The 27,865-nt window shown below is 40.6% G+C and overlaps 1 protein-coding gene across 13 annotated transcripts in view; it reads right to left on the bottom strand.

Annotated features, from left to right (window-relative positions):
* Positions 1–27,865, bottom strand: part of NFASC (neurofascin) — a 177,334-nt gene that overhangs the window by 21,903 nt on the left and 127,566 nt on the right. For 3 of the 13 annotated variants that reach the window (XM_081193373.1, XM_081193378.1, XM_081193377.1), the window contains 8 exons: positions 27,609–27,724; positions 25,294–25,498; positions 22,692–22,814; positions 21,787–21,960; positions 18,116–18,181; positions 14,807–14,821; positions 2,618–2,824; positions 69–257 (listed from right to left, as the gene is read on the bottom strand). The exons of 1 other annotated variant lie outside the window; for it this stretch is intronic. In XM_081193373.1, coding sequence (XP_081049499.1) covers positions 69–257; positions 2,618–2,824; positions 14,807–14,821; positions 18,116–18,181; positions 21,787–21,960; positions 22,692–22,814; positions 25,294–25,498; positions 27,609–27,724 — 1,095 coding nt within the window. The remainder of the gene's footprint in view (positions 1–68; positions 258–2,617; positions 2,825–14,806; positions 14,822–18,115; positions 18,182–21,786; positions 21,961–22,691; positions 22,815–25,293; positions 25,499–27,608; positions 27,725–27,865) is intronic. 9 more of the 13 variants (XM_081193376.1, XM_081193383.1, XM_081193382.1 and 6 more) reach the window with 7 other exon arrangements.

Below are 27,865 nucleotides of genomic sequence, written 5' to 3' on the forward strand. Positions count from 1 at the left end.
TCCATGCACAAATTAAGCAGTACAATTAGTTACACTATAATGAACATTGCATGAAAGGTCCATTAAACCTCTGAGAGATGACAGAATCTCTGGTGACATTAAGGACCCTGCAGAATTCTCGAGCTCCCAATGCTTACTGTTGATATACTCAACCACAAACTCAGTTTCAGGATCAAATGTGTGGTTCCAGGTGATGTTTGCCCAGTTACTGTTAGGTGAAGCTTTTACATCCCAGATAGGCTGCTTTGCACCACCAGCTGGTGAACAGGTTAGAACAGAGGTTAGTAAACTGGATTATGAACAGAGAGATGCATTCTAACTGCATGCCCAGATTTAAATGAATTGTTTTCCTTAGGAGGAAATGAAGAGCATCCTCCTCCCCACCCCCACCAGGTATAGAACACAACAGACTGTGGATGCTTCAACATTACCTCACATAACATAACACAAACAAAAAAACATTGCAAAGCCATTTCAATTCATACGTCAAGAACTTTTTGGGGGGTATATCTAAATATATCCTTTGAAACAGCAAGGTTTGCATATAAATTACATATTAAAATGTACACCTGGATATATGCCCATACTAATACTCTCTTTGGCCATAGCCATTCTCTAGTGCAGCCTTGAACAACCTGGTGCCCCCTAGATGTTTTCAACTATTACCAAAGGTGATGGGAGTTGTAGTCCAAAACATCTAGAGGGCACCAGGTTGGTGAAGGTTGTCGTTGCACCAGCAAATTGAGAGGTACAACATTTTCAAAATGGCCAAGGATAGAGACATCAATCTTTCTGCCAAATTATCTTGGAAGCAGGATAATGGCCCAAGATAGATGTCATGTGTCCATACATCTATAAGAGTACAAATCACCTTAGGAATTTTAGTGCCACAAATTAATGAGCCACTTGCCTGTCAAAAGCAACACTCTACAGGGCAGGGTCAACTCAGCTGCCTAATTCTTACAGGGCAGTGCAGAAGGTTACGTTCCCAGCCCTTATGCCAATACCTACTTTGCAGGAATATAGAAATCCCACATAGCAGCTCCTGATGGTCTACATAACTAGACAGGCAGATATTTATTAATGATGATCTGCTTCAACATTGCACCAAACCAAGGTGAAATTCATTGCCAATTCTCACTGTTTTAAAATTGAGAAAATACTGGAAAGCAAAATGTTCTTGTCACTATTCTGGATAGTGGGTAACAGAATTAGCTGGTTTTAGGTCAAGTTAGTTTGTGACAACATCAGTTTAACTGGCTTCAGTCCATTAGTTTAGAAACTCTGACTATTGCATTAAGCTTCAAGTCTATACATACTTACCTGGGAGTAAGTCCCACTGAATTCAGTTGGAGTAAGTCCCACTGAACTCAGTGGGACTTACTTCTGAATAGACACGCAGATAATTGTTCTGTTAGTTATTATAACATGATAAAGTGAAAACAATTCAATATATCTTTGACATGAGAACACATTCTTCAACAATAAATACAGCCACTTTATGACTTAAAAAATGACAGTTTCCTCCTCAGCTATACTTTTACGTCTTTACAAAAAGCTATTTCTAACAATAACAGTTCAGTTTTTAAAATGTCTATAATTTCATATCTTGATCCATCAATTACCACTGCATGCTCATTCATGCAACATTTAGTTTTGAGCCACAGCTGAGAAATCCTTGCATCAATAAATTGCAAGCCAGGCACCAAGTTCATATGCCTATGCTTGGAATGTACATGAGCATTCCCATTGACTCCAATGAGACTCCATGCATGCAAGAAATTTGAAGCTGGGCTTAATCAGAACTACTTGAGTTTGCTTTAACTTCTCTTCAGGAGTATAAATTTACTGCAAACCATGAGATACTACATGTCTGTTTTTAAAGTGGCTAAGCAAAATGAGGCATGGTGCCCCAGTGGTCAGTCAAATACCTTTTTCTGGATGTGTTCCTATTTCAGATTGAGGTATTTATATGCAGTAGATGTGGACTGTTCCAGTAAGTTTGACACATGTTGCATTTTTCATACAGGGCAACCAAATATTTGCATAGTGAACGTTTGGATGTGCACATCATTTGTTGGTAGGGACCTAGCAAGATCTCTCTGCAGCAGCCCTAAGAAGCAGTTCTCTTATGTAAAGATTTTCTTTTTAACACTGAAAAGAATCATATGGTATTTGCCAAGTCCCATAATGAAGCAGATGCATTAATTAATGCAACCACTGCTTTTACTACATTGTAGGGATGACAGCCAATTTAGCCCACTATATTTTGTTATAGTGTATTTGCTGTACCTGCTTATCCTAGCCTACAGGTAGCAAGGAAAACTCTTGTGTTATACATGTGCATAAACAAAGCTGACCTGTCTCTCTGAAGAACAAATTAATCTAAAGTCACTTTATCACGGCAACATACTGAGACCTTGAATGCACAACCCAAGGATTACTTTTCATTTGCTGCTAATCTTTTATCACAGCACTGAGAAACTCTACGTGTTGGATGGTTTTCAAAGCAACAAACCTTAATGTTAAGCCTGAATTACAGGCTTAAAAAACCCCCTGACAAGATCCAGGTATGGATTGGACGACTAATAGAAAAGGAAAGATGAAAACACAGTACCAGAATCCTCTACTGGGATACCTATTGTGCTAGCAATAATTGTGGTGATGGCTGCTTCCGTGGTGGTTGGAGCTTCGGTAGTGGTTGGAGCTTCTGTGGTCGTGGTTGTGGTGGTAGCTTCTGTGGTGGTTGTGATAGTAGCTTCTGTGGTGGTGGTGGTGGTGGCCACAATGGTAGTAGGGCTGATGGTTGTTGGAGAGATTACAACTGGGAGAAGGAAGTGTAAAAACTACATTTTGAAAAGTATTTATATTTTCCAGTTCTTTGGCTTTGTCATTCCCTGAAGCTAGGTGCGCATGCAAGATATGGCAAAGTGGATCAAGACACACACACACAAAAACAAACAAACACAAAACATACAATTCAGGGGCAAAAAGAACGAAGCCATCTGCAAAGAGGACAACAAAGCCTGAGTTTCGCTTTCTTTCCTTGCCACACTTTTGACTAACAACAGTTAATACAATTCAGCTGCAGAGTGGGCAGGTGTGGGAGAGTCCTGGAATCCATCAAATAAAGGCGCATGCAAAACCTTCTGTAGGCAAGTGCACTGTAAACATATGGGCAAAGCAGCAGAAAGTGGGAGGCATTGGCTTAAAACAAATACTTGCCCACAAACATGCTATTTGTTTTTAGGTTCCATTCACTGACTGAACAGAATGCTTCTCTTGGTTGTGAGAGCATTAGGGCATTCCAGCCCCTGCGGACAGCAGATATAGGCTTAACTGGATTGAAAAGCAAGAAAATGCATACATATCTCCGTGAGATAACGTGAGAATGGGCCTGACTCCTCAAAATGAAGCAACTTGTATGATACAGCAAGTAAAGTTTTCCTCCCTCGACACTGAAATAGGAAACTTCAAGAAACAATGCAGAACAAGAAACTGTAATTCAGCCTTTTAACGTTAAGAGTAAGACATGTGGAAACCACAAACAATGAACTTAACTTCTAAGTGGTTTTTACCATTCTAAAGCTACTATGTTTAAAACATAGCTATTTTAAGACTCAGTAGGTTGCCAAATAATGCATCTAAAGAAAATACACAATACAGTTTCACACGTGAATGCATTTATAATGTGATCCTGTATATATCTGGGCCTTATTCCCATGTAAACAGATCACAGCTTTCGCTCATGGACATGTGTTTGCTTTTCGAACATATAGAAGAAATAAATACAAATGGCCTTGATGTATCCTCTTGAATACTTCTGATATTTCCTATGGTGGCTTCCTGCTTCTGGAATGCTCTCCCCAGAGAGTTCACCTGGAACCTTCGTTACCTATCTTTAGTGGCCAGGCAAAAACGCTCCTATTCTCCCAAGTCTTTGGCTAATTAAACAATCTATGGCCTTTTAAAGTGTGTATGGGGTAGTTATTCTTTTTGTTTGTTATTATGGTATGTATTTTTGTGTTTTTATATTGTAACCCACCCTGTGATCTTTGGATGAAGGGCGGTATAGAAATTTTATAAATAATAGTAATAAGAGTAAGAACTCTAATACAGGTGGGACTTAGCTCAGGGTTAAAATACTAAAGGGAAGCAGGTGGCACTGTGGGTTAAACCACAGTGCCTAGGGCTTGCCGATCAGAAGGTTGGCAGTTTGAATCCCCGCGACGGGGTGAGCTCCCGTTGCTGGGTCCCTGCTCCTGCCAACCTAGCAGTTTGAAAGCACGAAGTGCAAGTAGATAAATAGGTACCACTCCAGCGGGAAGGTAAACGGCATTTCCGTGCACTGCTCTGGTTCACCAGAAGCGGCTTAGTCATGCTAGTCACATGACTTGGAAGCTGAATGCCGGCTCCCTCAGCCAATAAAGTGAGATGAGCGCCGCAACCCCAGAGTCGGTCACGACTGGACCTAATGGTCAGGGGTCCTTTTACCTAAAATACTAAAGTAGGGAAGGGAAGAAGATTGTCCCATTTCTGACAAATCAAAAGGTTTTCCATATTCTTCAAAAGCACTAGGTTTTTATAATTTTTTGGCAGGAAGCATATTGTGCTAAATGGGCCATCGGCAAGGTAAATCCTATTCTCTTAAAAATGACAGAATTTGACCTTAAGCAGGCAAGTCACCTTTAAACAGACAATTAGATTTTAAAACTCTTAGCAAAATAGAATGATCCAATTTGTTGTGGACCAGGCAGAGCAAAAATTAAATTAACACTGCACACCCTGAACTGTAGCGAAGGCATTTCTCAGTTGACAGCTTTCTGACAATAGAATTTTGTGCAGATCACACATTTTCCCTACTTTTAAGCTCTGAAGCAACATGAAATACTTATCACACAGATTCTCACACCTTGCAAATTATTTATTTTAGATGAGGATGGACTGCAAATTGAAGCCCATTCCCACACTCCAATCCCCACATTGTGTTAGTTAAAAAACCCAACAACCCTAGTTTTGGTAGAATCACACACACATGCTGTAAAATATATATACCACTAGAAATAAGTGTAATGTTAGTCTGTAGATAAGGAACAGTTTTAAGCTGGTCTGCTTACTACAGCATCAGTGCTGTATACTTACTCTATCTGTTTAAGATTTTTGGCAGAGCAAGCTGAAAATGGAATTTAAGGCATTTTTAGTCTTGCCTGAATTCTCCCGGGGGGTCAGGACCTGAATCCCGAAAAGGATATGAATGGGAAGAGAAATAGTGCTTTTGGTTAATAACATTGTAAATGGACTCTTTGTTAGTGAATCCTAGATGAAATAAGATGGTCTGGGTTAAGACCAGAGGTCAGGCTACATTATGAAAATGGACCTTCCTAACTGCAGAAAGTCTTACTAGCCGTTTTGGCTTTGTTATATCGCTCTCTCTGCAAAATGTCTCTGAAAACCCTTGGCTGGTTTGCTGTAATACAGATTGCTTCTGAAATTTAAACACATGGTAGAAAGTAGCTCAGCTACTGGGTACCGCTCTACCTATAAAACCTGCTGCACACTTTGATGGCTTTTGTTTGTCTGTTTTTGTAAAAATTAATATCAGAATATTTAACGCTGGAACTTTAGCCCACTTAGTGATCTAATCCTACAGAATACTAGGTTTTGTCACTCTCATAATGTGGAAAGATCACAGCTGCAAGCTTCAATCAACTAACCCAGGGATGTGAAATCAGCTAAAGCTTTAATGACCAACTAAAAATCTGCACAATTAATCAGCTAGGCCAACAAGTAACAGAAATCTCACATGGGGAGTCCTGAATGCTTCAATAATGTGCAACATACCATTTCTCTCCTCCCTTCACTAATTTGGACTAAACAGAATTTGCTTCCCCCCATCCTCATTCCAGTTTGTATATGGGAGGCAAACTATAGCTTCCAAGGAACAAACCGCTAACAGTGCTCGATTGAAATCAGTGGGCAGGATTCACCTAACCAACCCCATCAGCAAAAGCCCTGTGTAACGACTTCCACTTGCACAATGGGGCTTCCTCCTCCCTTCCAAAGTACCCCCCCCCAAATTGGTTGGGGTTTTTACCTCAGAAGAAACCCCAGAATAATGCCTCGGGGGAGAAGACCAGGCAGGGGGAAGAGGGAGCCCGACTGCACATTGAATTCCACTCAGTATGACTTTTAAACCTAGATCTTGCATAAAACTGATAGGCTGTGAACTTAAGGTTTTCCCCTATGCCATTTTGTTTCTGATGACTTGCTGCAATCGGGAAAATTCCATATTCTCAATTTCCTGTTTTTAAAAAATGAATGCCAAATTGGTGGGCTTTTAATTCTAAACGGTGTAACGTAGCTTTCATTTGTTACACTTCCAAACTCTCCGCACATGACTGAAAGTGTCCTTTTCCTTCACCCCAAGCCTGGCTTCCCAGTCACAAGAAGCCAAACAAGGCTTTAAATCTTGAAGATTTCATTGTTGTTAACAGTCTTGCCATCTCTCAAAGTTCACTATATATAATGAGTTGGCTTAAGTGCCCCTTTTATCATCTGGCTTTCGACCTCCTCTGGCTCCATGAGGGTCAGACGCTTGATATTCTCCAACAGAGTGAGGGTTGGAGAATTACTCCAGCATTAAAAGGAAAACACACGTTCTCATGAATTTCTATAACAAATGAGGTTTGGAGTGAAAGATTAATTAAATACCCTTGAGATAATCACAAAAGCTGTCTGGACTACAAATGGCTCCCCTGCTGCAGAAGAAGCACTTGCAGGTTCACCGAGGTGGACACACATATGGTTTTTTGTCTTTGAAGGAGCTTGAACAAAAGATGCATGACACCAAAAGAGAACCAGTACATAAAATCAGAGACCAATGAAAATCATCACACTATACAGGTAATCTTCCTGCTGCTTTTGTCCAACAACATAATAGGTGTAAAAGAAATGAAGACACCAAGCAGCCAACAATACTATCTATATTGCAGGATCTTCATGATAAACCAAGTGTTCAATTCAACATCACAGCAGATGCCACAGCGATAGCATTTCATACCTTCATGCAAAAGCACAGCAAATGCAATAAAGTCACTTTAAAGTGTGTAAGATTTGTCAAACAACACTGAAGAAAAACCCAGAGAAAGTGCATTATATAACCAAGGAACTCAAGCTTAGGAAAACTAGCATGTATACTTTATAGAATATGACAGAGGGAAAGTGGAAGAGTCTGAGTTCTCTTAGGGCCTTTCTGCACTTACCGTTATAGTGGTAGAGTTGTTAGGTTTGGGGCACTTTTTGGCTACACAAGATTGGCATTATTCAGCTAGTATTCTGGAATAATGTACTAAAGAAGCTGCCTTTTCTTGTGAGGCCAAATAAATAAATAAATAAATAAATAAATAAATAAATAAATAAATAAATATTCTGACTCGGGAAAGATCCAAAATGGATCTTTGTGTGACATGTGAACAAGCATTGTCCTATTTTCTGTGTGGAGGGTTGGTGGTGGTTGTTTGGGAGGAATCTGTTTCCCAACACTTCCATCTGATGGGTGCAAGCAGTTCAGAGGAGAGCTTTGGCCAATGCAGAGTCCAAGTCAAAGTACTGTCCTGACAGCAATCATTAGCTGCATGCAAAATTTCATTGCAGCAACTAGGTTTGCAGTAGCTCAGGCAGACACGTAATTCCTCTTCTAGTCTCCTAGACAACCACAAAATTGCAATTGTGGAATACTAGGCATTAAATACCCTGCCCTGAAAAAGAAATCCAGGAAAGGGCTACCCATGCCCAGAATGCCAACATTTTCTGGCTGAAGGAACATGAGGGTGTGACTACAGCCATGGAACAATTCTCACTTCAGATGCAACCTTTACTTTTTTGTGGAGAAAAAACCCAGCCCTTAATCTTTATTAGGAATCAGATTTGTTACTGAGCTCTCTTCCTGAAGCTTCTGATTTCACTCACCATTTAAAACTGTACTCCGCTTTTCACCTGACATGTTTCCTCAGATGCAAAAAAGCTATTTCCTGCAATTCCTAGAACTTTCTGTGGCCTAAGGTAGCTGGTGTTCACCGGAGCTACTCTTCTTTAACTGGGTCCAACAGCAGTCACAGAAAGTACTTAGTACAAAAAGCAGGTCCACCAAAATGATTATCTTGGGGTAGCACAACTGCATTGTATAGCACAACTACGGCAACCATTGCTGAATGTTTACTTTAAAAGAGGGTGGGGAATCAAGCCCTGCTGTCATAAAGATAAAGCTGCAAAAAAAAATGTCCAATCTTTGGGCTTCATGTTTGGATGGATATGAAATTAGATTAACAGATGCTGGCAGGTTCCCTGCTGTGGCAGTAGGAAGAGAAAGACCTAAACTGGCCAGATGGAGGAAGATGGAAGCAAAGGGTAGCACTGGAGAGTGGTTGCGTGGGTTTGGTCCTAATCCTAATAAAGGTATTCCTTCATTTGCTTCTGAATATTAAACACATGACAGAAAGAAGCTCAGCTGCTGGGTACTGAAGGGCGAAGGAGGGGACTGGCTTCTCATTTGAAATCCAACCCTTTAATGAGAGTGCACTGCGGGCTTAAAGATAAAGGGAGCCTTTGATCAGAAGCAGAGCCTTGCTGCATATGAGGAGTGACAAAGACATACTGTGAAGGGCAATGGACACTTGGGCAGCCATCTAAGGGAGTTGTGCAAGCACACAGTGTGTGGTACTGGAAGCAGCATCTGAGCCATAACCCTCCTTGTGTCACAATGAGGACTTCAGGACTTTGAAATCCTGTCCCTCTTCTAACGCACTTGGGTAACGTAACCATTATCAACCCGCAGGGGAGAGGGGAACTTTGAAAACATACTAAAAGGAAAAATCTGATTTTAAGATAGATCCCACTAAGGTGACTATTTTGGCAGCAGAACGCTGCATAAGAGACAATGTCCATTCAGCCACTTTAAGGTCCCAACAGATAGTCATGGCCAGGTATTTCAGCTGTTTTTTAAGGACATCAAATGTGGGTTTGGTTTTGAAGGTGCTGTCAGCTGAAACCACTGGCTCGCTTGCCTCTATCAAAACCTGATGTTTAATACATCCATCTGTCATTTGCTTAAACCTGCATTTGCAGCTGTATGATAAAACTGTGTCCCTGGAATGCTGGAATAACGTTGAATTTCTGTCCATCTATCCTATTAAGGGTCCATAAATTAGCCTTGCTGAACCTGGTGATTTATATATATGTTTACTACAATTCCCATCAGGTCCTGTCAGTAGAGCATCAGGTTTAGGAAGGGTGTCATGGAGCAAGTTTGCTATCCAGTGCTCTAACCACTATTGTGCACAATTTACCCTTCAGCAAGGATTAACTTTGGCAAGGAGTGACAAGCATTTGCTGGAACCGTGCACTTCCCTTGATGCCAGTGATGCAGCTAAACCAAGTGCACTAGAGGCAGGCTTTTCTTACACAATTTATAGAATAGCATGTCTGGATTTATTGCCTTGGTATGTTCCGTGAGACTGTTTAATTGCTATGGTGTAAGAGTCAGTGAAAGCAGGCTGAAAGACACAGATGTGCAGCTTTCTAACTGATTAGCTAAAAGTAAATGAAACCAAGAGACCCTCACTAAGTAATGATTTTCCCCAGAGTAAAGGGCTCCACTTATGTTCATAGTCTCAACCTCTATACCCAGATACAAATGCTGCCTGCTTTCATTAGCAGAGACGAGAACACAGAATTTGAGGCTCTGCCTAATTAAATTCAGCGTATTATTACTGACCCTGCTTCGACAAATATACAGGCTGAACGGGGAAGGTGGGGAATCTGTATGCAGAAAGAGAGACATATCTATATTTCACAGAGATCTATTGCATTCATACTGATTACCCAAACTTCAATTTGATGCAAAGGAGGACAATGCTCATGTACCTAGAATAGCTGGACTGAAGAAGGAATTTTAACAGGTGCAGGTCGTTACGGAGGGGTAAGAAAAGCTGTACCTGATGAGCCTCTTCAATACAAGTTATTTTATACAGGAGTTCTGACCTTTATATACAGTCATTCTATCTGTGATGGATAAGAGGAAGGGAAAATCAAGACAACACGCTGAGGCTTAAAAGCTGCAGAAACGCAAGGAGCAAAGTCTGAGAGCAAGGTTGTTCTAGATAATTGGAGGATGACCTCTATTTGCCAGAACAGCAAGCAATAGGTACACACAGCACAATTTCCTTTGGTAGTGAGATAACCACATATATTCCTTATTTAAACCAATGCACATGGTACTCAATGTGTTAATAACTTCTAATTCAGCAGGTTTTGTTTTGTTTTTTTGTCCAGTCCCCTTAAAATTAAATGTAGCACCTTAAAGGCTCAAGGTAGAAATGTTTCCTTACTAGATGCTGAACATTTCCAGTTTTCAATGTTGAACAGGCATCCATTCATTTACTTTTATCCTACTAAACTGAAATAACTGCTAGAAAGGCATGGAACTCAGTTGAAATTTCTCTATCACTAATAGTGTAATCTCTATGTATGTTTACTCAGAAGGGAGTTCAATGACACATGCTCCCTGGTGTAATCTCTATGTATGTTTACTCAGAAGGGAGTTCAATGACACATGCTCCCTGGCAAATGTGTCTAGTGCTGCATCTTTAAAAGTACCGGTACACTTCTAGAGCCCTAGTACTGCCATGCACAAAGGAAACAACTAGACACACACGTACTATTATTTAATTATTCAAAGAAGATTCTAATGGGCTGTTAACAAGAACTGCCTTCCCAGAGTGTGTGTACAGCACTTGTAGGCTTGGGAAGGCTGGATGAATATTTTATAAACACTGATGGGGAGCCAAACCTATTTCCAGGAGAGTTTTCCCTTGCTTTGGCAATGTGAGGAAATTGAAAGAGAAATAACCCATTAATTTGCTCCAAGTCTAACGACTGCAAAACAAACAAACAAATAAATAAATATGCAGACATGTAGTCATTCAGTAAGTGATATAAGTGCCAAATTGAATGAACCACAAATGTGAGGACTGAAATATGGTTCTGCTGAAAAGCTAATCATCTTAGGCTTGTATCAATATGGCACTAAGTAACCATCCCTCCGGCGTAAGAATTTATGCTTGCACAACAGGACTTTCTGCCCCTCTGTACCCTCTGCAAATATGCTCCAGAGAGTGGGGGAACCTGCAGGAAAGATTTAGGGGCCATGCATGGAGAGGTGAAAGAAAGTCCTGTTGTCCGTGTAAATCCTTGTGCTGGCTAGCTGGTTACTTAGCATGACATTGAATACAAGCCAATATCCTCATGTCAATCCCTACCCTTGATTTTGAAGCATTTATCTCCCATTTCTGCATATGGGGAAAGACTAGCAAATTCTTTATTTTCTACCAGTGGACATCCAGTCTTTTTCTTCTTGACAAAGAAATTTGTCAAGAGCTTGCTTTATAAACTTGGTGGAGTTTATAAAGCAACAGCCCAAATAATGTGCTACCCAGTCCTATTCCACAGAAACCAGTGGCTGATGCTTCTTAGGCACAGAACCAAAAATTCTAAAACTTATTCTTTCAAGAGTCAGATCTTTCTGTGATTTTAGTTGTAACTTCTTACACATTAGCAAAACTGCCTCTCTCTAGCAGAAGAGCCAGAATCAATCACTTATGGACTAGTTGTACTGCATAACAAAAAACAAATTGATCCAGATTTATCCTTAGCAAATGAAACTACAATCCTTTAAATCAGGGTTGCAGGAGAGCAAGGCAGACAACTCTAATAAACCACTTTCTTTTATCAGAGCACACTGCTGGATTCCTAAGTGTGCGTGAGGAATGTCAAATCCTTCCCTGTCCCTAATGTAAACCTTAGGTCTAGCTCATACATTGGCTAATATCACATCATAAAGAAAACATGGAACTAAGAGCCTTTTGCTCATAGTGCACATGTCAACATTCATAGGATCTTGGCAACCACACATGCATTTACTCTGTAGGAGCTGCAAAACACCACTCATAAGAGCTAATAATTTTAATGTATGCCGTGCTAGACTGGCATCCTTTTAAACCAAATTGGACAGGCAGGCCCTTTTTATGTAGGCCATGCAACTGTTTTCACACTGTGGTCCAGCAACCCCTGAAGTTTCAGTCCATCTAAATGTACAGCTTTGTTCTATTCAGTTTGTACATCAGTACAAAATATGCTAGACTAAAGGGCAACTGTCAGCTTTAGAGTCTGAGTAAAAGGCTTTTTTGTTTTGACATTGCACAGAATATTGCTCTGGTTCTATCAATTTTATGTCTCCTAAATTGTCAGACTTGGGTTTCTTGACACTTTCCAGTTTTGATTGTTAATATTATTAGATCTCATGATTCTAGTCTACACAGTAGTTCTTCTGGAAAGTATAACAAAAACCTTACGATTCCCTTTCCAAGGTGGGATGTGTCTGACTTCAAGCAGTAAAAATCTGTCTGCTATTTGCACAAACAAAACATGGGTCAGGGTGAAGCCAAAGCTGGCCTATATAATGCTACATTCATACATGCTCAAATAGAGCCTAGATTAGATTCAGGTATTATTGGTGCTGTTCAGGGATGAGTTTGGTTAACATCAGAGGTCCACAAATACAGTAATCACAGTTTACTAGCGGCAAATTTGAGGAGGGTTGTAGCTCAATCATTGAACATCTACCTTGCATTCAGAATGTCCCTGGTTCAATACAAGATCTTTCCAGTTAGGGCTTTGGAAAATCCTTGCCTCAAACCCTGGAGAGCCATTGCCAATCAGTGCAGGCAGTACTGAGCTAGATGGACCAATGGTCTGACTCAGTATAAGGCAACTTCCTATGTTATTATTGGTTGTCAAGCTCCAGGACCAACTCAGCAATAGAGGCAAATGAGTCAACTCCATGGAGTTTCAAGATCTCAAGGGTGCCAGCCTCAGCCATGTCTGAGAGAGAGAGAGAGAGAGAGAAAGAAAGAGAGAGACAGACAGACAGAGAGAGGTGCTGCCCATGTTTTAAAATGAGGTTCACAGTTGCAGCTTGCAGCTGGATTACATCCCCTGTATTTCAAGGTTCTTCTGAGCTCTATCAACTTGACATGGCTCGATTATAATTATAATAGGGAGGAGTAATGAATGCAAAAAAAGTATTGTGATCCAAAAATGTATATCGATCCAATTTAAAAGCATGATCTGATGCACATTTACTCACAAGGAAGCCCTGCCAAGCCCGAGCCAAAATGTGTGGGCACTTGGTTATCCTAGAGCAGAAATATAATTTTGGTTCTTTAATGATCAAGAATAGATCAATCTGCTACCCTTTGTATTGCTGGGAATAAAAATACAGTTAAAAAGGTAGGAGGGAGGATCTATACATAAGGAAAGTAAGTTTGCAAAGTAATATCAATTAAATAGTTACAACAAAATATGGCAGGGGAAAGCATCAGCAGGAAATACAGCCCAAACCCTACTAGAATATTCAAATCCAATGCAAACAAAGACTTTAGATGGGGCAAGAAGGCTAGAGAGTGAATTATTTCTCTCTCATCCTGTGAATGTAGCAGCTTCTGTAAGCTCAACGGGAGGGTGAAGCCTTTTCTTGCCCAGGATTCAACTAACCCCAGAATACCAAGGGCACCAAAATGCATTCTCATTTCCCAGTGTTCTGTGTTTGTGACTCCTGCCAACTGAGATTTCCCAAGCCAAAAGGGGCCTGTTTTTATTATTGCGGTGAACAAACTTTGAGTGCTGGGGACACAAGGGTTCAGGGGCACTCTTTGGTTCTCCACAAGCTGGGCTACAGAAAGCTCCTTACACCTGCAATCTGATCAGCAGACAGTCTCTGGCATCTGCTGTCAAAAGAAATTTGGTGCTGCCCTTTTGCCTGTCAGCCAGACAACCCCTGGAAAATAATGGGGGGGGGATTGCTTTGTGTCTGACTAACATTCTCAGGAGAACAAAACAACTCCCACCTCCAGTTGTGACCAAAGGCAAATGTGGACCTTTCTATGATGCAACTGAAAAATGGATGCTGTTCTAGAGAGACACATTTCCAAAACTAGGGCACTTTTAGACAAAATTTTATAGTGGAAAACAATAGCTGCTCTCAGGTTATAGGTTAGGGTGCTATAATGAACATAACTTTGAAATGCAACCTGGTGAGGATCTTTTCTTCTTTTTAAAAATGCCTCTTCCATGTTATAGACTGTTGTTAACACTAGGATCTAGAGTAGGGAGAGGCAACCTGATGTCTTTTCCCTGGAAAAGCACCCTGGTCCACTCATGGAGCAACTCTCCTATGGATGCTTCACCTTCTGGTTGGTCACTGTAAGAACAGGATGCTGGACTAGATGGGTCCTTGGCCTGATCCAGCAAGCTTTTCTTATGCTCTTAACACATGTAGCTTGAGGGAATGGGGCAAGCAGAGGATGGGGCCTCTGGCCTGCATGTATGCAGAAGATTGAATCTTTCATTCACAGACAGCCTTCAGTTCTCCCCTTTGTGCATAAACACATGCAACTTCTCTGTATCTCAGTGTTGTTAAGTGGTAGCAGCAGCAACAAAAAATGCAGAAGCCTATCATGCATACATGCGCAGCAGCAGCAGCAATAGCAGCTCAAACATTATGGTCAACCCTTTCAATGGATCCATTCCCTACATCAGAAAGAGTAGGCTATCTGCCAATGCATCTGTCTATACATTCTCTCCCCCATTGAAAGGGTTAACTTGGTGCATGCTTATATAATGCCAGCGCTCCCAAGCCTTCAGCTCACACTGCCCCATCATGCCTGTGTAGTCTGCCAGCTTGGTACAGTACCTGAGGTTGGAAGAACTTCAGAGTGTGCAGCGCCAAACACAGGGAAGGGGAACATGAGGAAAGAAGGGAAAGAGAGAACACAGGAATATATAAAACCACAGCACAAACATGGTACATAAACATGGCAGGCTGAGGCTGTAATAAAGAGAAGGTGTGTTAGTCCTCCATATCCCACGGCTACCCCCAGCCAATCTTTACCATAAATGACAATCCAAACCAACGCAGGGAGACACAGCTGATTTGGTTTCCTTCACTGTATCTTCATTTCTTGTTCCGCAGTTTGTGGTTTTAAATTCAACAAAATGGGTCTTTCGCATCCTGTCAGCTTCCATTTGAGTCCCCTAAATGTCAGGACAAATTCTATTCTACTGCAACTTGGCTGCAAGCTCATTATCGATTCTTAGACACTTATGATGGATGAGACAATAGGCAATGCAAATAACCACAGGAATACTGTATTTCATTCGCATCCCCCGGCTCAAATAACGTCTGCGAGAAATGGAAGCTGTGGCTTGGATCTTTATTTCCATTTATAAATGCCTCCCCTGCATCGGTAGGAGAAAAGAAAATTGGCAAGGCTCCCTCTAGGCAACATGCTTTTGTGCAATTCCAAATGCTTAGCTGTGTATTGCGGAGTGTCTGATGGGCCTAAACGTTCTGCCTATGGAGACTGCTCAACATTCATTAATAATCTGAGTGGTACACATCTCCGCTATTATTTGAAGATCCTGCAAAACCTCACTCATGAGATTCCACTGAGGGCCAATTCCCTTGACCCACAAGATCACTACAGTATTTATGAAATCTTTGCTGAATTCCAGTTGTGTTGCCACATACACTGAGGCAGTCTTGCATTACCAACACCACATGCAGAAGTCAATGTAGTTTTGGGTTTCGCACACTGCTTTGAATACTCACAAAACAACAATAATCACAGTATGAAGAATCTTCTGCATCTGGTGGCAGTCTGCACACTGTCACTTTAACACATGACAGCTATGGGTAGAGTTCAGCATGCAAATGAAAGAGGACCTTGGCTATTAGAATGCTACCAGGAGGGTGTTTTCCTTTTTCTTTTTTAAGCATAAAGCCACAGTTGACCACCTCTGTTGTTCAAACTGTTCAGTAAGTTCCATTAAATGTTGCAGGGCCTACAGAGCTCTGACTCTCTTTGGCAAAGCAAGTATACTTGGGTATCTTGGAAAGATAAGCAAAGGTTTGGGAGAAAGAAAGAGTAGTTTTGAGTATATCAGAACTTTTCAGAATATCGTTATTTTATATGAGTGTGTGTGTGTGTGTGTGTGTGTGTGTGTGTGTGTAGTTGTTGTTTTAAAGCAAAACCCTGGGAGACACTGGACTCGATTACTGTGATGCAAACAGCATCAGCAATAGAGTAATTGCCTCAATTCAGACATAACAGTAATTCATGGTTTGTCATTATGAGAATTAGCCAAGTAGGCTTACTTGTTCCTCCTTCCCCTTCCTTTCTCCACTGAACACAAGGGGAGCAGATTTGAAGCTTTTACTTCAAATTTGTGCTAAACCATACGTTTTCATTTCATCTAAATGTGGCAAGCTATGGTTTATGGAAACCATAATTTACAATAAAACTAGGATCTCAAATGAGAATCTAGCTGTGGTTTGGTATCCCAATTTGATTGTAAAGAATGGTTTGCATGCAACAGTTTGCCACATTCTGTTGAAATGACAAACCATGGTTTGCTGCAAATCAGAAGAAAAAAATTCTAATTCACCGCTCCCCAGATTTCTTCCACAGAAATTGTTACAAGAAAGCCTTTTTAGACTGCTGTGATTGCTCTTGGGCTAATTCAAATTACCAGCAACATAACAAATGCATAGCTGCTATACAACAAATCCAGGAAAAATGTGTCTAGAAATAAGATTCTGAACCATTATTTAAATTCTCCACTCTTCCTCAAAGCAGTTTTGCAAATTCTAAGAAAAATCCAAATTTAGTGCAGGAAGCACCTTCAGAGTTCAAAGGTTGCAGTGCATTCACTAGCTATTGTCAACCAGAACATTATCCCCTCCCCCCCTTAATACAGTATGGGAAGAAATATCTGATAACATTATCAGCAAGTGCTATATATAACATACCCGGAACCTGCCCACTTATAGAAATATGGGAAGCGATTCATTTTTAAAATGTGCATTCAGGGAAATACTTTTCCCACATATTGCCATTCAGGAGATAAAAAGCAAGGGCTCATTAAATAATGTGAGAGACTGAGCTGAATTTGGGGGTCTTTCTGGAAACGTTACAGAATGTTAAGAGTCAGCTTTGTTTTGCACTCACTTCCCAGAGGGCTACTGAACTTTCACTTGGCTTGACAGATATTTCACAAAGAGTATTTTATCCTATTACAAGTCTGCTAGTTGTGGCATTTTCCTATGGAGGGTCGTTTGTTGATTACAGCAGTGATGGGAAAGGCTGTGCGTCTCTAGCTCATTTCTTGCAGTTTTCAGGAGGCTATTGGATGCCTCTGTTTTATACGTTTCTCTATCAATAAGAAGTATTTAAGCCTGATTAATAGTATATCAAGTTGCAGAGAAGTTCTTACGTTGTGCAAGCTGATCGCCTTACAGAAGAATGAATTATTATTACGAAAGCTAACAAAGGATATACAATTTCTATTAAAAGTATTCACATTCTGTCTTCTTTCTTTCAAATGCACATAACTGCTTAATTTTGTAACAAAGCACATTCCCATAACTCTCCAACAGTTGGGAGATTTTGTTGGTCTTCATTCCCTGGCATATACAACCGTAAAGACTATTACCATGTAGGAAACCTTTTCCCTAGAAAGTACCATTTCCTTAGCATAAATGAAAAGAAATAATTGTAGAACATATTGTAGATTATCCTCTAAAAACTTCTACATCACAGTCTTAATTGTACTCTAATATCTCATTGCAAAAATACTTGTCTTCTGGGCAGTGCAGTTCTGTCCTGGGGAGGCGGGGAACAGACTGCATGGCAGAGCAACTGTTGTATCCACAGCCCTGTCAGAATCTGCCCAAAGTCACTCAATGAATTTTATTGCCAAGCCCTTATTGAAGTCAACAACTGGCAGCCTTGTCCAATACCCCTAAGAACTTTTGCTAGCCTTAATAAAAAACTCTCTCTCTCTTTTTGCTTCTCTCAGAATGGATGGGTATTTTGATCAAGCAGCATCATTGGTTGAACAAAATGGCCCCCTCACCGCATTTATTTTGTAAGCAGTGCAACAGGAGAGGTGGTGTCTTCTGGACAGAGGGTCATGAAGGGCAGAAAAATAAGGGACTTACCCGAGGTAGCAAACAAAGCTCTTCCCAGCAGGCTGCTGGCAGCCATTTTCTTCTGCCAGAATCTATCTGGGAACGACAGTAGGTGATGACAAAGTGTCATTCCCACGAGACTTCTGGGATGAAAATGGCGACTGCTATACCAAAGTACTGCATTATCACGTAAGGTTGTTTTCATATGGGTTCTAGTAAAAGAAAAGGTGATCTTCCAACCAGAAACCACTGGAAATAATTCTATTCTACTGCTGTGAAACTGCCAAGGAAAAGGGAGTAAGCAAAGGGAGATGCCATGGTGCCAGGGGTGTGCCTACTGACCCCAAGTGGCCTGGGTGTTTCCTAAAAGGCTAGAAAAGGACAGGAAGGAGATAAAACCTGCAAGGGGCTTTTAGGGGCAAGGAACCTAGTTTGGGAGTGGGGTTAGTTTGGAACCTGGCTGGAAGCTAGGAGACACCCAATGTGGAGTGTTGGTGGTGTTGGAGTCATGGGGTTCTGTTCAAACCCTTTGCCCTCTTGAGTTGCTGTTTTAAGCTTGCATCAGTATAGCCTGCTTGCCCAAAAGCCAGTTCTTCTCTACTTGTTTAGTGCAAATCTGGTATACCCTAACCTGAAAAACATGTCAAGTTTCAAAAAAGGGAGAAAATTATACTTAATGGACCTGTGAGTGGGCAGATACATAGCGAGCCAATCAACACAACATACAAGAAGCTGGAAGCTAATGTCAGTAAAATAAAAACTTGAGAGCTGCTTAAAATCTGAAATTATTATGGCAAGCAAGGTGGTGGTGGTGAAAATGATTGCCTATCAAAGCAATTGTTTTCCTGATTTACAGTCTAGCTCTTATTGCATTGAAAGAATGGCAATCTATTACAAATAAGTACATTGAAAGGTAAAAATAAACCTCAAGTAAAGCAATCTACTTTGCAAAAGATCCAGCAGTGCCAAACACAAACAGTTACTGGCATGTTAGTCAACTTTGAAACCTGTTAATATTGGATAAAATAATGTCACAAACATATATTTGAGAATCAGAAAGTGAGAGAGAGAGATGTAGACAGAGAGAATGAATTACTATTATTGCCTTAAAAACTTGAATGGGTTAAAAAAAGGATGATTAATTTTAAAATCTAAAAACTTAATTTATTATTTTTTAAATTGGTATACCACTCCATACACACAGGTATTTAGATGAAAAATAACTAAATTATAAATACTAAGTTTCTCATAATCATCTAGTTTGACATTAAGTAATGAGGCTACAGGCATGCTTGTCCACCCTTGAATTGATCAACTAGCCTGGTTGCTCTAGGCAACAAGGAATTCCATGCAGGCAAGTGAGTGGGATGGCCAATGGTGGAAGAACTACTGTACATCTCCTTTGCCAAACCCAAGGAGCCTATTGAGGTTCTCTCTCTCTTTTTTTTGCAAACTCATAGTTACAGTGGTGTGTTAACTCTACAGTCAATCTCTAACCGCATGTCTTCTACCCGATAAAGATGGCTTTTATATGTAAATGAAAAACCAAGCTGATCGTTTCTCACTAATGAAGATTTACACTCCGCCTACCAAACATAGGCACTTTATCTTCACCAGATGAAAATAAACTGCTTTAGTCTGCCCAATAACAATGAGTCCTGCTTTGATCTATCAGCCATAAGCACTTCATTTTTTTTTGCTACTCCCCCCTCCCACTGCCCCGTGAGGGTGCGGCTGGGCAAGTGAAGCAGAAAGGAGCAATACTGGAAAGAAGAACTGAAGTCCACATTGTACGGGTGTGAAGGTTCCTATATTTCTATCCTTAGGATACAGCCATAAACACATTTACTTGAAGAAAGCCCCTTTGAAGTCAAGGCTACTTGCTTCTAAGTAAACATGCAGAATTGTGCTGTTAACCTTGCAAACTGTCATCTGCATAGTTTCAGAAAGAATCTATACGGAAATATTTTAAAGATATTCTTTCTATTGGTAAAAGAAAAACATGCAAAATGCATATTGTTTGATTATGGGAGGCAAGGCCTGGTTGCAAAACTGAAACAATAGTATAATTAATGCTCTGTTTCAGACATAGGGAAGTTGTTGTTCTCCAAACATTGTTGGACTCCAGTTCCCATCAGCCCCAGCTAGTATGGCCAATGGTCAGGGATGATGGGAGCTGGAGTCTAACATCCAGAGGGCTACATTTCCCCTATTCCTGCTTTAACTAGTTGTAAATGAACATGGTCTACTGGTAAGATCTGCATCACACTTTAGGAAATATGAGACGAAATATAAATGGGAAACTTGATTCAATGACAGCCTTTTCCTTGCTTATTTAAATAATTTGAATCGCCTTGGTTTAAATCAGTCCACCCTGTCTAAAATTAGCAACTGTATGCCAAGAGTGATGCTTAGCCATTGGTACCTTCAAACAACCTGCTGGATAAAGATATCTTTTAGACCCAAATGATGCAACTAACTATTTTGAAAAACAATGCAGGATATATATGATACCCCTGAACTGCTTTTCTGCAACGCACTCATTATTTAAAAATAATACAGCTAAATCCATCATTCTTGAATATAAATACTGAATTTAACACCAATAAAACACAATGGAAACGTTAATACATAGGACAGCACCGCTATTTAAAAATGTGGCTGGGGTAAAAAGGAAACACATTCAAATTATTTGAATACATTTGATGAACAACAAAGGTTATTAAAAGCTCATTCTTCCAGTATTTGCACTGAAAAAAGTACTTAATAGAAGCTTAAAGGAAAGCTGACTATAGAATAAAATCGAGAGGTTTTGCATAAAAGCTGCTTTGCAATTTCTGTTATCAGCTGTTCCTTTGAAACACACAATCCTTTTAAAACGTCTTTTATAGTGGGGAAATCTGTATTCTCACATAGCAGGAGAAATAATTTATGGTAAATCATTTGACAAAGGAGAAGCAGCGGGAAATGACGTGGAATCTTTTATCAATGTTATCTTGCACCTTTTGAAAAAAGAGAGTATGCCTACAGTACAGGGACAGGCTAGGGACTGGGGAAAGAAATGAAGACTTGAAAATTTTCACATGAGGCAGAGATGCAAAGGACAGGCAGCATGAGGCACTTGTACTTATTTATTTCATAAAATTTATACTCGACTTGATTGTTAAAAACTCCAGGTGGTTGTACTTCCTGTCACCCCCAGCATCAATGCCACTCCAAAAGCTGTTGTGTGGACATTCTAAATCATGTGACTAATGTCATGTGGAGATGTCCTCTGAATCCAGTGGAAAGCCTACATTTCTCAGATCTTCCCCTGATGTGTGGTCAGGACTGGCAGGGGAAGCAACAGCTGGAGTGGAGCCAATGGGTGCTCTCCTACTCCACACAATGTTAATCACACAATTTAGAACTCCCACATAGAGCTACATGGAACTTCACAAGTAGTTTTGATAAGGATTTTATATGGCAATGGGACATAATGATTAAGAGAGCTACTTTTGTGGGACGGGGAGGGGGCATATTTAAGAGGCTGCAAATGATTCTTGCTCAATTTACAGCAGGCCAAGACCTCACACGTCAGAGGCTGGTTTTTATATAGGCGTGTGTGGATTCTGAAATACTCTTGAATGCGGCTCCTATGCCCAGCTTGGCAGGGCACACCTCTCTCACCCCAGTTACACTGGCATCATGTTCTCACTTACCTTCATTCAGTGGAAGTGGTGACTCCCCCGTGGCAGGCTCACCTTCCCCAATCTGTGTCCTGCCACGCAGGTTGAATCTATAGCGTGATATGGGATCCGTCCTCTGGAGTATAAACTTTGTCTGATTAGGAGAGAAGTTTTCCACCACTGTTCTGCCACTTTTGGATCCATTAACTGGAGAGAGAGGCAGGCTGTGTAGGCTTCAGTCTTGTTTTGAGAAACATGCTATGCTATGCATCTCACCACTTCTCAGTCTAGGATTACACCTGACAAAAGCACTGGCTTTGTTTAAAATGGGGAATGTTCATTTTAGAGGACTTTTAAGCAATAACGGCTGGGGAATGTTAGGCATTCAAGAAGGAAGAACTTTAATTAAGCTAATTAAACTTTTAGCTCCCATGTAGGCCAAAGATAATACACCATGTTAGTTTTGCAGGGGCTTTCAAGTCAGTCAGGGATTTGTTATGGTGGAGAGCTTTTGCACTAATTATTTGAGCAAAAATTACGTTGTTCATGCATTTTCCAACAGTTAGAGGCAGGAGATTTTAGGAAGTTAGATGCATGCTTGTTCAAATTCTATCAAGGGGTGGGAAGGAGGTACATTTTCAGGTGCCACTGGCCATATTCTTGGAAATATCTTCTTATGTAAATAACATTTAACTAAAGAATCAAAATGATCAGTAAGAAAATTAGTCACATGTGTCTGGAAATTAGCCTGTTAGTGATTCCTATGAAATCTTCCTGCACTAAGATATGCAATTCAGCTCCCAAAGAAATTCTAAATCCTGAATTCCTGATTTCCCCTCCACTGATTTATTAGTATTGTTTTTTCTAATTCCAGATAAATTAGATTCTAAATCCTGGTTAATAAAGAGACAACAAACAAAAACAAGCACAGGACATACAGGCTTGGTATCTAAGGGTGTATCCAATAAGAATGCCATTGGGGTGTTCAGGGTGTTCCCATTCCATAGTGATGGTTTCCAGGTTTGGTTGGCGGATTCGGAAATACCTTGGGGGACTGGGTGCTTCAGGGAAAGATGGGTCCAAGAGAGAAAAGGGAAGAGGAAAAAGACGTATAAGGTAAGGTAACTTAGAAGGCAGACTGGTCAAGAGTATGCATATAGAAAAGTTTGAGTCTGGTGGCATGGAGAACTTGGTAGGAGTGTACAAGATGGTTTCAGTGCAACACAATCATACTTGCATATCCATTAACAGGAACCTATCCTACTGTTTCATAGTTGTACAAATTTAGTCGTTGGTGCACGTGTTGTGCTTCCTTCTGTGGGCTAAGCCACACCTTTCAGCTTGTCTATTGCCAGATGCAGTTTTCATATAATTAAAAACTTACAGCTCTTACTCTTGCCTGGAACTGTACAGATAACCTAATATGTATTTCATCATTCTATCTCTTTGGGATGGTGCCTTCTTGGCCCATTTGCTTTCATCACATCTAAAGTCCCTCACCATAACCAGCTCTGCTTCCTATGCTCAAAGCACACAAAGCTTATCTGAGCACAAATCACAACACTCAACTTTGAGCAACAGGAGCCACATTTTATCCATGATGCTTCATGCAACCAAAGCCAAGGCCATCTAAGTCCTGTTGATGTTGATGTGAGAGTCGAGCAGTGGGGGCTCGCAGGCAGGGTATTGGAGTATGTAGGAAGAGGCTGCTGCAGAAAGACCCTCTCCTGCCATGCCCCCCTTTACGGGCAGGTATATGGGTCAGAGAGTAAAAAAAGACAGCTTCACAAATGATGTCAAGAAAATTGCTTTTATAAAGGTAGTTTCCGTCTATGCTTCTTAAAAAGACTGCTTGGAAGGAAATTTACTTGATAAAGGAGATTTGCTCAAAATGCATTAGGAACTCAATCATTTGTGAAGCTGTTTCTTTGTGTGGGTGTTTGGTCTTTTCCTACAGATGTTTTTAATCCTCCTTTGCCTGCTGCCTGGATGAGATCCACATATGTGTGGAACTGCTGACTGACCCAATGGATGCAGGGCTCTCACCTCCCTGCATCACAATGAAATGGAATGGATTTTTTAAATGCCTTTTCAATATGCAGCTGGTCAGAGTTTTATGCTGAAACTTCCAGGGCTTACCAGTATAATTCTATGCATATCAAAAGAGCATTTAGCAAGTAGGTAAGTATGGGACACGGGTGGGGCTGTGGGTTAAACCACAGAGCCTAGGACTTGCCAATCGAAAGGTCGGCAGTTTGAATCCCCGTGACGGGGTGAGCTCCCGTTGCTCAGTCCCTGCTCCTGCCAACCTAGCAGTTTGAAAGCATGCCAAAGTGCAAGTAGATAAATAGGAAGGTAAATGGCGTTTCCGTGCGCTGCTCTGGTTCGCCAGAAGTGGCTTAGTCATGCTGGCCACATGACCCGGAAGCTGTACGCCGGCTGCCTCGGCCAATAAAGCGAGATGAGCGCCACAACCCCAGAGTCGGTCACGACTGGACCTAATGGTCAGGGGTCCCTTTACCTTTTAAGTGCACTCAAGCAGTGGACCCAGTTCAAGCTTCTGTGTGATACATATAAATGCACAATTTGGCTCACTAGCAAGGCAGAAATCAGATTTCATTCAATCCGGTTACCAAAACCAGCAACAGCTGGGGGGGGGGGGGACCCCAGGATTTCATTTTCTAAACATTACAACTGGAATGAATTCTTGGAAGAATCTTCAAGAACAAAGATATCTGTCTGGTGTGCAATTCTGTGGTTTTAAGTATCTCTAGAATCATAAAGGCACTGGTGCTTATCAGTCAAAGCATGGTCCATTAGAGTGATATGAGATGGCAACTGTAAACATTAAAGAAGCTTTCACTGCTAGTTATGAGAACTGATGAAAAGCTATTGATCTAGCTGTGAAAGCAAATACAGGCAGTACTCTCAATTCTACCATAAAATCTATCCTTGAGTATGTTAAGAATCAGATGGAATTTGTAGAGTTAGGTAGTAATTGCAACATAAAACCCTTCCATAGATCATACTGCCACGTGCGGCAATGGATCTCATGACTGTTCCAATTTTACAGAATAAAGCTAAGAGAGACTTGTCTGAGAATATTTAAGAGGACAAACAGTAGAGCTAGCAATAAAACCTGGTGTCAAAAGTCAGTGCATCATGCTCTGCCTAACTCAACCATTTTCAGTTAGTTTCCTTGTGCATTCATTTGTCTATCATAATCTATTATGTATTATGAGTCTGAAGCTGGTGAAAAACAACCCCATGAATCAGAACAGCCTCAGTCCTTAGGGCTTCACTGTGTTGACTTTTGCCTTGCTCCACACTGCAGGAGCACACAGTAATCTGGCAGCTGAAGCCAGCCTAACTATTCATTTCAAGTGGAAAATCCTTTTTGAAGTCTTTATCGGGACCGATGACACAGAACCTAAGGAGCTCTAAGGCTCTCAATAAGACCGTGTTCTGTTCTACCTTCTTATTTCACACATAAAAGGATGGGATTCTGCCAAACTGGGCCAATATTATGCAGAGACCTACCTCCTTCAGGCATTGTGAACTCCAGAGTTTCACTTCGAGGCCCATCTCCTCTCCCGTTGACTACAACCATCTCCAGTTTGTAGTTGCTGTAAGGAAACAGTCGGGACACTATGCCCCGTGTCCGGTCTCCAGTAAAACCCATAGACTGCTTTTTCTTAGAGACCCATAGATTCTTCAGCAAACTACTTTCTCTCCAGAAGTAGGCCTTCAAGAAACATGCAAGGTGAGTGATGTTTTTCCCCTTTGAGTGTTAACTGGATTTCAAGGACAAAGTCACTATGGATCTTCTTCCACGCAAGGATTAGTTCGATCTCACCAGCCATTCCACAGGGGAGGAGGAAGTCAATACTGTTTATTGCTCATTTTACAGATGGGGAGACTGAGACATATGGAAGCTGACTCTTGGTCAAGACCAATTCGGCAGATTATGCAATGGCTAACAAAGAACTGCCCCCTCAGCAAAGACCAGGCTTCTAGGCTTCAAACTGCAGTCTTCCCTCATCTCTCACTGATTATTATTATTATTAGTAGTAGTAGTAGAATGAAATTTTAATTTGTCAAGAATCACTCATGGCTATATATATATATATATATATATATATATATATATATATATATAACCAGACTCCAGTACAGAGGCAGAAACAAAACAAAATATATCCTATGAATGAAAATTCTCAAATCTGAGAAATGTGCAAATGCTTCAAATATATTTTATTATTTATTTTATTTATTAGATTTATATCCCGCCCCTTATCCAAAGATCCCAGGGAAGTGATATAAATCAATTTTGAAAGAAAGTATTTCGCTGCTGATTTGTGTGAGTTTTTGCTTGTTTTCTGTTTGGTAAGACAGAAAACAGAGAGAGAGGGGGGAAAACCATGAACTTGAGGACAGAACATGTTTGGGCTTTCTGGAGACATTTTTTATTATCCCTGAGCACAATCCTTGAATTCTGACTAGGCCGAAACAGAACTTTAGTGTATTGATTAATGACATGCTAAATACACACTGGGGATGACATAGAAGTCAGGGGAAACTGCTCTAGGAGCTGATTTTCTTAACCACATTAAAAACAGTTTGTTGGTTTTGTTTTGTAAGCAGAAAGACCTCATAAGATAGCAGCTACTTGGAACTCTCTGTTTCTAACTGACTGAGCAATAACTGGATGTTCACAACTAGGGGTGCTTCCAGACAGGCTGCTCATTCAGAAAAATATATATGTTATCTCACACTTTCTAGTGCAATTACTCTGTTACTTTTCTCACTGAAAAAGAAAAGTAATTGACAAGTGTTCTAGAAAGTATGGAGTAACAGTCGCTATCCGGCAACCTTGTAGAACCTCCGTACAAACATATCAGCATGAATGCTCAATGAACACCTGGTCTAGAAGTTCCCTAGAGATGTCTAGAATGTATAGTGTGTACTTTGGATATGGTTGGCTAGGAAGGTACCTGATGTGTTGCCCTATGCATGATCAGAATGTTACACGGCTTCTAATGCTTACGGGAAGCACATTTTTGCTTTCCAAATGGTAGAAAAATATCTCTCAATAGCACAACTTTAGAACATGAAATACAACAGGTTAAAAAAATGTGCCAGTCCATAAGAACGGAGAATCTAAATTGTAATAAACGCAGAAATCAAATTTATTTTTGCACATATGTATATGAGTCTTTGAAATGAAGACTTTTTTTGCTTTCAATTCAAGGCTAAGTACAAACTCATGATTTTGAATCAGGAAGAAGCCAATTAACATTCAAAAGATCAAAACAGGCTTTCTTCAAAATAGGGGACGAAGAATTGCTAAAATCGAATTTGGATTGGATTCCCTATTGAAAAAGAGCAATTAAAAAAATGCTTTGTCTCTCTGGTCTCCCTTCTTCATTCCCCCAGCCCTACACCCCCCCCCAAAAAAAACCCCAACCCTTCAAAACAAATCACAGAATTATTTTCTTGGTGGATTCTTGGAGGAAACCACAATTGGCACACTAGTTTAAAACTGCTTAAATTTCAAGGAAAAGGCTGGTCTCCTTGCCTAAGCTCTTTGAAGTGGGTGGAGGGGATATATACAACTGGTAATAATATTTTGGTTTCTGTATCTCAGCAATGCCCTTACATATCTGTACTTTATCACCCGCGCACCAACACAACTGCAAATACTTATTGCCTGCATAATAATAGTTTTCAATGCCATTTAGCAATTTCTGGGTGTTTCATGTCATCTCCATTGTGTAAAAGACAATGTAACCATCAGTCATCATTAGTGTTGGGTGTTAGCCACATTAATGTGATTGGGTTTTGGTTTTGCTCACTCTGTATTCCTTAAGTTGTCCCTGGACGGTTTCCGGGTACACTCTACTCCATTGCAGGCTGATTGCTGTGCTGTTTACAACTTTGAGTCTAATATCAGTGGGAGCGGCCTTAGGATCTAAGTTGCCAAGAATAAAGCAAAGCAGATATTAAGCATACACAGAAATTTGAAGAAAATCCCCATTTCCCTCCCTAGATGCTGCAGTGGTTTACCCAAAGAAAATCATGTAAACAGGAGGCTGCTCTTAAACATTGCTGC

Source organism: Podarcis bocagei (genome assembly GCF_964188305.1).
Source record: "Podarcis bocagei genome assembly, chromosome: 5".
Lineage (NCBI taxonomy): Eukaryota > Metazoa > Chordata > Lepidosauria > Squamata > Lacertidae > Podarcis > Podarcis bocagei.